This window comes from Eucyclogobius newberryi, unplaced genomic scaffold, assembly GCF_026437365.1.
Source record: "Eucyclogobius newberryi isolate DKJ021-1_F unplaced genomic scaffold, fEucNew1.0.hap1 SCAF_19, whole genome shotgun sequence".
NCBI lineage: Eukaryota > Metazoa > Chordata > Actinopteri > Gobiiformes > Gobiidae > Eucyclogobius > Eucyclogobius newberryi.
In genome coordinates this window covers 23,336,006-23,348,381 of record NW_027315823.1, presented here as the reverse complement: position 1 = coordinate 23,348,381, position 12,376 = coordinate 23,336,006, and the positions used below count along the sequence as shown (strand labels likewise).

Here is a 12,376-nt window from a genome sequence, read left to right as displayed (position 1 = left end):
CTGTCTCTGTGTATTGGAATAACAATCTGAAGGTTGACTCAAAGATACTTCACACATATATATTTTATGTCTAGTGAATCTTTAAGTAGATTGACATTAAATCTATTTTGCCTTGAATAAATATACAATGCACATGTCGGGGGCAGTTTGTTCAGAGTCTGGGACCAGTGACAGAGAAGGCTCGATCACAACAGTGTTTAAGTCTGGCTCTGGGGACATCCAGCAGAGACTGATAATAATTAGGGGACCAGGGAACACTAGTGGACCTCCAGGTATTGCTAGATGTGCCTTGTAAAAATGTCCAATTTAAGTTAACTGATTCACATAAGGAGACACAGAACATGACACAGGGAGCAAGCAAAGAAAATCAAGACATCCAATAAATAAAACTAAAATTATGGCACATCAGTTTTTTCTTATGGCCTAATGGCCTTCTTTCGAGGAGTATTTCTAGGAGGTATCCATTTATTGTGTCCATGGTAGGAGTTTTGAGGCTCAAGTACATAGAGTGGGATGGCTGTTTGCCACATCTTACGCCACATAAGAGTGGCATAGTGATGTAAGTGGTGTGTTGTGGTATATTTTCAATTTATTCACATAATTTATTCATGTTAGGAGTAGGGCAACTCAATAAAAGGTTGAAAAACAATGCTCTATTCCTTATTTCAAACCATTGCAATAATCTGTACATAGTGAAAAGTGCAAACATGATGGATACAGTTAATTTTTAAACCATTAACACACCACAACTATATACGATTAACAAAATTATACTTTCAAACAATTTCTCAAGTAGTTATTTTTTCACCTCCAATCCAAGCATGTTTTTGCCCTCGTTCACCCTTTGTTTCTCCCTGCTCTAGCCGTGAGGTGTCACCCAGCACCCAAAGGATACCAGACAGCAGCCATTTGTCACAGGAAAACAGATCGGACAACTCGTCCAATCACAGCTCTCCTGAGTTTCCTGCCACCAAGAACAGGTGAGTGAGAAAGGTTACTGGTGAAGGGTGAGCAATGAGGCTGGAGCAATAACAGCTAAAGGCCAACCGATGTAACATTAATACAACATATGTATGCCACGCACATATTATATTTCAATTGTGCTTATGGTTCACACATAACATTTAGATGATCCATTTCAAGTTCAAGGCAACAGCTTAATTATTGTTGACATTTTGCCAATGAAATTATGACTGGACTCTATTAGTGTCTAGCGTGCTAAAATCTCCAACAGAAACATATATTTTTAGGCTTGCAGTTGTGTTATTTACCAAGATTAATCCAATGAATCTATGTGACTATATGTGTCTTTACACATGACACAAGTATTCCTTGCTGAGAATGGAATGACCCAGGTGTGTAGTCTGACCATGTGTTGTAGGGCCCCGTCCATCCCAGAGCACCAGGACCTGTCTCGCTCGTCCTCTAACGCCAGCAGTTTTGCCAGTGTGGTGGAGGAGAACGAGGCTGAGGAAGAGTACGACACAGGCATGGTAAGTTTTGTACTGATGTGTGGTATGTACTGTGTGAAGACATCAACTATTTCCATTTAGCATCTTTGGCGCAGATGCCTGCATGAGTTTGCTGTGTCGACTTATGCGTTTGAAACAAGCATGTGGTGCAGGCTGATGGATTAGATGCTAGCAGGAACATGCCACATCTTTTGCCGTGAAATGAATTTTAATGTTTCTACATTTCTGCAAGAGTAAAGAAAAAAGGCATCTACGAATGAAAATACAAATATATTCTCAGAGCAGTGCAGCATCTGTGATTATGCTGTCAGTCAGGAAGAAAAGTGCCTGTCTGAGATTTTTACAGAAAGGGAATGAAAATTCAGGGCTTCCTCGTACTTGTTTCAGGAAAGTGTCTCTTCTGCAACGCCACTCAAAAGAGACTCGTGCTCCGGGTTTGACGACAGCCTGTGCAGCATCAACCCGGGGAATCTTTCAGGTGAGTTTAGTGTTATGTTTCTTGGTCTACAATAGGAACAATAAGAACTGAGTCCCTGGCAACGGTTTCTCAAATTCAGGCTATCGAGGAACCATCTATGTAGGACAAGGCTCCTCTGTCACAAATGATATAGTGAAAGGATAGAACTCCACCTCAAGTGATTGTTGTTGATAAAACGTTCATAGCGTGAGATTGTTTTGCAGACTCTGCTGCAAGATTATTCAATTATATTCATTTATATTTGTAATGCCCAAAATCACAATATCAGTTACCTCTAATGGTGACAGTGAAATAGAGAAGCAGATTAAATTGTTCACAGGAAATTAGCAAATGGATAATGTCCCAGCGTCTTCTGTCCTTAGACCTTAGAAACCTCGGGGAGTACCACAGAGAAGGAGATGGGTAGGACGGATAGGCAAGTGCGCTTCAATTTGCCGATAGACAGTGGAGCTGTCTAGATACTCTAGATGAAGATCTGTTCATCTAGAGTAGATCTACAGGTCAGCATCAGCAGTGTCTGAAACAGTGAGTGGACGAAGGAGAAAAACATGTGAACAGCAATGAACAGACACAAGAGAACTAAAATATGAAATATTGTTGATGGGGGAAGTAGTCAGAAGCAGAGGATAGTGCTCAAGCTGCCATACTTCCCCCAGCATAGTTGCTCCTAGGGCAGTGTAGCTGGGAAACAGTAGGTTTTTATTTCTATTCCTAACTGGCCTGACCATTAGCGATTTCATTTCAAAGAGGAACGTTCTAAGCCTGGTCTTAAATGAAGAGACTGGTAGCTAAATGCTCTACCTCCTACTGTGCTTTTAGAGACTCTTGGGACCACCAGAAGTCCAGCATTTTGAGAGCAAAGAGCTCTGTTTGGATGATTATGGTTCTATAGCATCTTTGAGGTAGAATGGGGCCATGTCTTTTATGGCTTTTAAGTCAGGAGTAGGATTATAAATTTGACTCTAAACTCAACAGGGAGCCAGTGAAGAGACTCCAGCACCGGCGTAATGTGCTCTTATTTTAGTTCCTGTTTGAAATCTTGCTGCGTCATTTTGAACCAATTGAAAAAAAAAATATGGAGCTTTTAGGACACTCTGCGAGCAGGGAGTTACAGTAGTCTAATCTAGACGTTACAAATGCATGGATAAGTTTATTACCGTCGCTTTTTGGCAAGATTGTTCTGATATTAGCTATATTACATAGATGAAAGCTGTTTTACAGGCTTGATTTAGATGTGCTTTGAACGAGAGCCCCGAAGACCTCAAGACTTCTTACAATAGAACAGGAGGCTACGCTGGCATTGTCCAGTGTGACTACCTGCTCAGATAATGAGTCTCAAAGATGCAGATATCATTAAGTAAGACGCATTTGGACATTCATGGTTAATGCAGTTAAAGGTGTACTAATTCACTTTTCTGGTGGGGGGATTCCAGATGTAATTGCTGTCCCTGAAATGTTCCACAGTATGGCATTAAACCTATCTATATTTATTTTATTTTTTATTCCTGAAAAAAGTTTTTGTGGGATATTCTTGACAACAAAAATGACATCTCCATGGAGACAAGCAGGACATGGACCCTTACATAGTGCATCTTAAACCTATTTGCATTTACATCACTCAACTGTTGTTGTTTATGTAGAACAGAATCACCATTCTATTCTAGATTTCTAAAGCCAAAGAGCTAAAGAAGCTTGAAAGAGGTTTTTTTTTTATCTATGTATCTCCAATGATTCACACTAAATATAATCTGTTGTACAGTGGGTCATATTTTGTGCAGTAGGTGCTAGAAGCGCTGTGTGCTTGAGTTTATTCTTCCTGACAGTCACACATCTGTTGCCGTGCTTTCTCGCAGCAGCCGCTCGTCTTCAGCAGCACCAGGACGCACTCAAAGGATCAGAGCCTAAAGGGACAGACGATTGGGCCAAGGCAGAGCGACCCAGGCTGGAGCATAGGTCTTCCTCGGTGAGATAACATCATTCTAGCTCTTGTGGCTCTAAAGGACTGCAGATGGAAATAAGCTTAGAATCTGTTACAAGCAATGTTTGATTTTGGGCTTATATACTGTAACTCTACACAGTATCTTGTTAAATAAGTAAATAAAGGTAAATTACATTAGTGTAGAAAATAGTTGTGTTATGTTTGTAATGTACCAGTATACACTTGAGTAAGAGCTATTTCAAAACTCTGTTGGTTGCTTTTTAAGATGATGCATAGCACTATAGACTATAAAATATTAAAAACACCTTTGAATATTTCATGCAATGTTTTAATTTAAGATTAACTTTTGAAGGTAATTGGTTTCGCAATATGATTACATTCAATTGAGAAGCTTTTATAAACATAAAATAATTACAATAATACTTTACTTCCATCTAGTGGCTACAAACCACAAACTAGACTTTCTAAATGTATTATTCACTTAGAACTTAGAAGACTTTTTTCTTTTTTCAGAATTGTTAACCTTCTCCTTCTAACAATGCTGTTTCAGGTTAGTAAAAGATTCAAAGCGATGCATAATTTACCTGTTTTTATGTAAACCTACAAGTGTCTGTCTCTTGATCTCTTCAGCATTCGAACTCTTCGTCAGACTACAAGTCAAAGGGAAACGTTGGCCGCCACTGATGCATAAAGGAGTAGAGTCCAACACCAGACCCAGAAGACTGACATTCATGTGGATGTTGCTTAGCGCAGTCCTCATTCTGCTCCCTGTGGATCCCTTTAGAGACTTGAAACAGAACGGCCGCTCCATGTAACACTACTGAACTGAATCTGTCTACTGAACATGTCTGCTGGGCCAAACACATGTCTTTTAACTGCACCTGCTTTTTGTTCAGTAGAGTTTGTACAATATTAATACTTTTATGAGTTGAATATTAGCTGAGTAGAGAGAACAGTCCCACTCAAATTCAAGTCTATACTGTATGTCAGCCACACCCTCTGTTTACCTTAAAGTAGTTGTAGTCAGGGTATACTGCCATGGCTTTTTCAGTTGTAATAAGTTGAACTATGTTAGTGAGTGCTGCCTGTGTTACTGTTCATACAATGATCAACTCAACACATGGGTGTATATGTCAAATTATAAGTGAAACTTGTTTCATGTTAGCTATATCTTCTGTATGTGTTGTGTGCCTCGTGGTCTTGGCAGATGAGGCGCCATTCACCATTTAAACAATAATGACCTTTCATTTTAATCTAATTTACATAGAAAAAGGTTTGTAAATAAGTAATTGCACTTATTAAATCTGACACATTTAATCAAAACGTGACTAATATAACTGTGCGCAGACATGCAGGTACCAACACCCATGAATAATATCTCTAGTTTGGTACCACTACAAATAACTGCACATTCACACACAAAAAAGACAAAAATGATGAATGACGCCCACTGTCTTAACTCCCTTGGCCACACACTCTGCTTGTGTTGTTTTATGGTCTGTGTACTGGTGCATGGATACAAATCTTGCTTGCCAAAAAGCTCTCGTCTGTGCACTGATGCCATGTGTGACATTGAGCTTTGTCTGTGGGACTTGAACACCAGCCGACATCCTCAGATTCTGTGCGCATTGCTGATAGAGAGCCATGTTTATTTAATTTAATTTATTTGTATCATATGCTTAATATATGTATGTGAAATCAGCACTACGATTTTCCAGTGGTTTTAAAACGCTGACCTAAAGCAAATGGGAATATGAAAATACACTGTGACTTGTATGAGGATGCCTTTCTTCTGATGGTGAGCTGCTGTGGAAGGAGAACCCTGAGTAACAACAACACTGGTTTTGAATGTAAAAAAAAAAAGTAGACATGGAAATATTTGTATAAATCTTAATTTCTGTAATATTGTGTAAACGTCCTGCTTTTGTTTTAAGTGTAATTGACAACGAGAGGACACCAAACTCAAACTTAGTCACATTAACTGATATTTTTCTAAGAACTGCCATGAGGGATCAAATTTCTCTTTAATTGATTTTGTTGACTGACTACGCCCTCTTGTGGCTCAGTGTTGTTAGCGCACATCACTATGTTCAGCCATTCCTGTCTGTGCTTGCACTGTACACCGGCGCCTATCCAAACCAGACTGGGAGAGAATCTTCCGTATGCTTGGTTCAAATGATTGTATCTCTGTTCTTGTCTTCAGTCTGCTTAAGCCCTTGTTCAAAAGATATGTACATGTACCGTTTGTAAATAAAGCAAACATAAAGATTTAATAAACAAGATGAGAGTGGTTCCAAACCAAACAGAATTAAGTTTATTATCACAATCGTTGCTCAATTATGCATTTAGTTATTTGATAGGGATAGTGCATATTACCAGCAACACATACAGTTATAGATATGCCAGATTATAACAACATTTCTCATTTTAGGTTTACAGAGTTAAAACAAACTGACAAATTCAAACTTGACCAAAGCATTCACCCTCTTGTAGAAAGAAATCTCTAATGTTGTGCCTTATGTTTCAGAAACCCTAACCCTAACCCATCTTAACATATAAACCCAGGAGCTATCTTAACATATAAACCCTTCCTTTCTTGGTGCAGATACAGTACATTAAAACAAGTATTGTGTCACAGTTGTCCAAAGTCAAAGAAAGGTATTTGAAATGAGTAAGATTTGGCTTCAGTGACAATGTGGTAGAAGAAATGAGACTGGATTTCTACAGTAGCACGCTAGTGATGTGTTCAGTGGCCATAAGGGTTGCCACACAACTGAATCATCTGTGATTGAAATGTGAAAACCACTTATAACCAAGAAATTGAAAAGTAATTGATGCTTTTAGCAGTTTCCATTCACATCTGCATGTTCCACCATTTGAATTCAAACGGACTTCTGCGGACATTGGAACCACAGTGCACCTCTCCCAACAGTTTGTGGTAAGAGGCAAAATCATTGATGAAAGTACAGGTCAGGCCCAGATTCCCCATCAGAGAGACCATCTCCTGCTCCAGGACACAACTCCCATTCACTTTCGGGCCAAAGGGTTTCGGGATGCCCAGGTTTTTCCCCAGGACAATCATGTTCACCTGAAAACACAAGGTAAAGAGCAGTCAGAAAGTTAACTGTAGATGCTTTTTGTTTAAATATATTTGATAGAAACATAATTTGGTGATGAAATTGATTAGCTACATTTAATAAACTTGGTGAGGATGTGCAAAAGAGCATACCATGTCTGGGTAATAGGCCAGCGCTCTGTAGTGACCTTTCGTCTCCACCAGTTTAAATAAGATGGGCAGATCAATAATGTCCTCGTCATCCAGGCCCAGCTCCTTTTTCAGCACATCTCTGTTCCAGTCAATGCAGCTCTAAAAGAATATCAGCGTTACTACACAGTACATGACTTGTGTTCAACGTCAAAATACAAACATCTAAAATGTTCTCACCTGAACATAATTATTTTCATCTTGGAGTTGTTTATTATCCAGTATCTCATCCACCGATATTTGTTCTTCGCCTGGAATACCTTTGACATTAGAAACACAATATAACGTGGTATTAATTACACTGGGGATAAAAATGCTCATATTTATAATATTAATGCATAGAAAAACAGATCTACCCTCAAAGAGTTTTGCACCACCATTTCCATCATTCTGCAGGCCTTTGAATAGTTTGTACCCTGCATCTGGACTGGCCAGCAGCAGTCGGAAACCCTGTCATGAACACAGTGTTTAAGACGGGTATTCAATGACAAAATATTGAACCACAACAAAATGTTCACCTTTCTATCTTTGGCTGGAACAAATGACATAAACTCATCAACATGACCCACTTCAAGCCAGTCAGAATACAAAGCTATGGGCTCCTGAACAGCCTGGGCCCTCAGGAAGTCCTGGACCACTTTTGTCATATTTCGTCCATGAGAGGTCCTTTGTGGATAAACCAAAACATTAGAAGGATTGTAATTTTGTTATTTCTTCCACTGTAGGTCATTTTTTTCAGAAGCACGCTGCCTTATCACTGTAGCACAACGATCCATTCAGTTCTACACAAATGAGGGTACTATAATATACTTACTACACTTATTTAAAGATGGGTTACCTGATTATCTGAGAAAGAAGTCTGTTTCTCTTACTTAAGCGAGAGAGAGTTAACTTGTCTCACTCAACTTGATCTGTGTCTCACACTAAATTGAGTTCTTCTCATGAATCAATCTGGGAAGGCTCTTGTCGAAAGCTGTTATGATGTTAAAATAATACTTCACACTGATTGGTCGAAGAAGTAGAAAGATACAAAATTCTAAAATTGTGTTAAATTCAGTGTTCATAAAAGCACAGGCCTCTTTCTCATCCACAAATGTACAAAGTACAAATTGTGTGCACATTTTTGAAAAACAAAATACCCTGTATTTCTCCTCAAATAGGTTGAAGTACGGCTGCCGGCGCCGCCATGTTTGTTTTGGTTTGGGTTCTTTTCACTTCAGCCCAACCACAATGCTGCTCTGTGATTGGTTCCAGTCCCTGCGGGCCCTAAATACAATGTGATTGGCCCATTAAACCACTGTGCGGCCTGCAAACAACTCGCTTTTCAAAAATGCCGTTTGCATAAACCGTTCAAAGTCCACCAAGCGCTTTACTAGGTAATGTGGGTGACATAAGGTCATTTCCTCTGGCACGCCCACTGTGGCACCTGGTGTTCCAGCGAAGTGGTTAAACAAGTTGGTTAATGCAGTTTTAAGTTACAAGATTGCTTACGTTGGAAAGGCCACTCCGATGATAATTCTTCCCAGGGGATAATCTTTTCCATTGACAGTGACGGGAGGACTGACTTCCAAATTGCCAAAAGAGTCCAAGCTACTCACATCTTTTCGGTGTGGTACTCTGGTCACATAACCAAAGTCTGGGCCCTGGGGAATTTAACTGACAAATGAGACACTAAAATCTCTCTATTCTAAGTATAATTTTGCTTTTCTTCACCAAAAGCGCGTGATAAGGAAAGTCAGCGAGTGCTTGATCCCTGGGAGAATCCAAAACAACCGGAAAAGAGTGATGTGGAGAATCAATATAGCCAAACTCCAGCTCATCCTACAAAATGAAGTGTCACTCTAGTTGTAGGTCATTTAAAAACATGTTTTAAAATGAAAGCAAACACCACATTCTGGTACCTGCATCCAACGATCTCCCCGGTTCATATACTCGTAGCAAATTTTCAGCTTGTAGCCATTGCCCTCAACAAGACTCTTCATGCCTTTCAGGAATTTGTAATTATCTTTTGTGCTAGAAGATACAGAGAAAAGGAAATAAAATAATATAATATATACATTTGTTTTAAAGTATATATATATATATATATATATATATATATATATATATATTATATCTCCAACATTTTAATATATATATGTTGGTTGAATTACTTCTTTGTATTTTGTCATTGTATCTTCTGTCATCATTTATTCAGCCCTCACCTGCACACAAACACCTCAAGTGGCCGATGGGTGTTGGGTGTCATGATCCACGGAGTCACTCTGAACACTACAGTATCAGTGAAGATTGGCGTCTCAGGAATCCCCTGTTCAAACATATTCAGTCTTACCCTGATTATTTATGCAACACCTGCTTGAGATAAAGAGATAAGTTCTTACTTGACAGATTGGTTCTAACAAGCTGAGACTGATTCGGATTAAACCATCAAAATCTTTGTCAGGAAACGACAGACCCTCCACATAAAACTTGATCTCTGCACTTCCCAAGTATGGGATCTCCGAGCTGAGATCTGCACTGGACAGCACCAGAGGATAGTGTTCTCCTACAGGTAAAACACACGTTGTAATTACATTTAAATCCTAGTATAAAAAGTATGCTTTTGTGTACGATTATATCTTTTACCTCTGGATGTGAAGACTCTGATTTTCTCTCCATCACCCTGGCAGATGTGCAGGACGAGTTTGTAGCCCACTGGAAGTTTGGCTGGGCCTTTAGTTCGCACGATCATTGGAGACATGTCCCTAACGTCTGTGAAGGAAGCATTCTTGTTGCTGAAACTTCATTTACAGCAGCAACAAGGCACATCTTTGTCCACATTCACAGTCTATGTTGTACCTGATAAATGAAGGATGTGGTCTCGTTCACTGTCCAGTCTCTTCCTGAACCGAGACTCACTGTCACAGTTGACAAGTAAGATTGCTCCGTGGCCTTGTGGACCCCAATTCCACGTGCCCTAATTGTATTTCACAACAACCATAATAACAGAACAGAGTCATATCTAATGAAAGCATATGTCAGTCAATTATTTCTCTATATACACACCTTATTGGGGTTGCCCTTCTCCACAACACCATCTCTGTCTGCATCCACATCCAGACAGATTTCTGCATGACAATGTGAGTTGTTCTTAATCACAAATTCATTCATGATAAATATGAAAAACATCTGTATTTATGAGATCGTACCAACTGCTGTCAAGTGCAGGATTGCTCTGTCCAAGACATTCTTGTCAGCACCATAATACCAGACTGAAAGCTAAACAGGGACAAATAAGCAATATCCGTTAGTCCAGTGTAGGGATACATCATACACCAATACACAAAACTGGTATTGTATATTGGTGCCAATCCATTAAGACTATTTACTGGATGATATTGGTCCTTCTGATAATGTTTGAACATTTATTCATTCAAATGTGTTAATGTGTTACTTGTTAGTTACATATGTAAGACAATTGAATTAGTTTTGTATAAAATTGTGATTTGAGGTAGAAATGTTATTGTCAGTCCCTGATATCAGTTAATAATGAGTTATGACCCCTATAAATAATAACCATAGATTTGACCCCACTTACAATATTATGGTTGTTTATTATTGGAAGTTTAATGGTGTCCACTCTTATTCAAAGCCATGTTGCAAAAATGTCTATTTTTCTCAAATTATTCAGTGGCCCCATTCAATTATCTTGCGATCCCTGTGATTGGGAACCATCGCTTTAGTTTAGATACAAACGTGCCATAACAGGCCAAGCGTACTATATAATTTACCTTGTTGTCATTCTCATGATCACTAGCTTGCTTCATTGTTATGAGTAAGACAGAGTTGTCCTTAAGAGACACAGGGGAAAGGTGGAAGGGTGCCTCGGGCTGAGGACTGATGATGTACTGGACACTGGCCGTGCATTTCACTGAGAAGTATTTGGTTTTGGGAGGTGCACTCCTGTAGACACAGAGGAAAGATGTTTGTTGTACAAGACTCCCGGATGTGCACTAGGTAAATCATGTTAAGTAAACACAGGAAGAACATATGCAAATACTACAGTATGCTGCATTAACAGTTCACATTGCAGAAATGTAAGGTCAAAGATAAGAATTGTAAAGTGTAAAGTCACTCAGTGAGAGCATTTGAATTACAGTCCACATCATTGTTGTCCAAGGAACAAAGGGTTTTCTTTGTCATTGTAGCCACAACAAGACAGTTCATTCATTTTGCTGAGGCACTCCCATCAACCACAATAAATGTCATCACACCCACATACTGGTTTGGTTTAATATTACATGATTGCTGGTCTGGAAATTATTCAGACCCAAACCTGGCTTTAAAATTAATTTGGCCTATAGTCTATTCTGATTGTATTAAACTAAGCCATGAGTTTCAGAGATATGGAAATCTACTCCCACATTCTAAACATATTATATCTTTTAAACGGGAAAACATATCTGTAAATATAAACAGGAAGAGTAGCCAGGCAACCGCAGGCAGCTGCTGCTGGGTGGATCACACGCACAGCTCATCCAAGGCTAACTTTACCTGTTCAACTTCACCAGCAGCTCGGTCCCGACCACACATACGATGCCTGTAGTTCTCCCATAGTCTACTCTCAAAGTGCGTTTGGACGACATCCTTACAGTCCGTATGCGCGGCGTGTTCTCCGTAAACAGTCCACATACACTCACCCCCCCTCCCCTCCCCCTCCCCTGACCTCAGGTGCGCGCTGCCCGGCGATTGGTCAGCGCCTTTCGCGAAAGACAAACAAAAGAAAACAAAGAAATGTGACCGATCTGTGTGGCCAATACTAGCGTCACAACAACATTTTGGCTTTGCACAGACCTTTTATATGGTTGACATGCTACTTATGTTATGCATTCCACAGATTTGCCATAGCTTACCTGTTCAAACTTGCCTTTAAAGTTGTACCAAGCACATGCAGGATACTTTGGGTTTTTCCAACGTCCAGACGACATGTTCGAGTTCGAGTGTATTGGGAGAATTCCTCTTTTTGCCTTAAAAAAATGGGCAAAGAGGAGACAGCAGCCTGTTGGAACATAGTGTTGTGCAGTGTGTTGGGATCAAGGGCGTGGATCAGGCAGGCAGCTGGCTTATTATAAGATCTCAGGCAGGTGTAATTTGAGCTTGTATCTTATTGTCATTCTTCTGTCCTATAATCATAAAGAGACAGGTTTTGGTCACGCCTATAATACAGAATGTTGCTCAGGCCC

General features: G+C 39.6%; 2 protein-coding genes and 1 long non-coding RNA gene across 7 annotated transcripts in view; 2 read left to right on the top strand and 1 right to left on the bottom strand.

Moving 5' to 3' along the window:
- The window catches only part of rap1gapb (RAP1 GTPase activating protein b), a 105,474-nt gene extending 101,035 nt beyond the window's left edge, over positions 1-4,439 (top strand). For all 4 annotated transcript variants that reach the window (XM_072452219.1, XM_072452218.1, XM_072452220.1 and 1 more), the window contains 5 exons: positions 864-980; positions 1,364-1,493; positions 1,860-1,950; positions 3,804-3,913; positions 4,403-4,439. In XM_072452219.1, coding sequence (XP_072308320.1) covers positions 864-980; positions 1,364-1,493; positions 1,860-1,950; positions 3,804-3,913; positions 4,403-4,411 — 457 coding nt within the window. In that variant the 3' untranslated portion in view covers positions 4,412-4,439. The remainder of the gene's footprint in view (positions 1-863; positions 981-1,363; positions 1,494-1,859; positions 1,951-3,803; positions 3,914-4,402) is intronic.
- A 17-nt stretch (positions 4,440-4,456) lies between these two features.
- LOC140365667 (uncharacterized) lies at positions 4,457-6,171 on the top strand. The gene is made up of 2 exons (XR_011927849.1): positions 4,457-5,455; positions 5,493-6,171. It is a non-coding gene; the product is annotated as an uncharacterized lncRNA (long non-coding RNA).
- Positions 6,171-12,359, bottom strand: padi2 (peptidyl arginine deiminase, type II). Of its 2 annotated transcripts, none has more exons than XM_072452222.1 (16): positions 12,047-12,359; positions 10,925-11,096; positions 10,343-10,412; positions 10,200-10,261; positions 9,993-10,110; positions 9,780-9,905; positions 9,536-9,699; positions 9,359-9,462; positions 9,056-9,167; positions 8,868-8,975; positions 8,646-8,797; positions 7,673-7,820; positions 7,511-7,604; positions 7,335-7,414; positions 7,119-7,256; positions 6,171-6,977 (listed from the first exon to the last, which is right to left on the bottom strand). In XM_072452222.1, the coding sequence occupies exons 1-16, from the start codon at positions 12,202-12,204 to the stop codon at positions 6,744-6,746; spliced, it is 2,040 nt and encodes a 679-aa protein (XP_072308323.1). In that variant the 5' UTR covers positions 12,205-12,359; the 3' UTR covers positions 6,171-6,743. The 2 variants fall into 2 exon arrangements, with proteins under 2 accessions (XP_072308323.1, XP_072308324.1); XM_072452223.1 differs by lacking the exon at positions 12,047-12,359 and adding an exon at positions 11,688-11,833.
- Between the last annotated feature and the right edge of the window lie 17 nt (positions 12,360-12,376).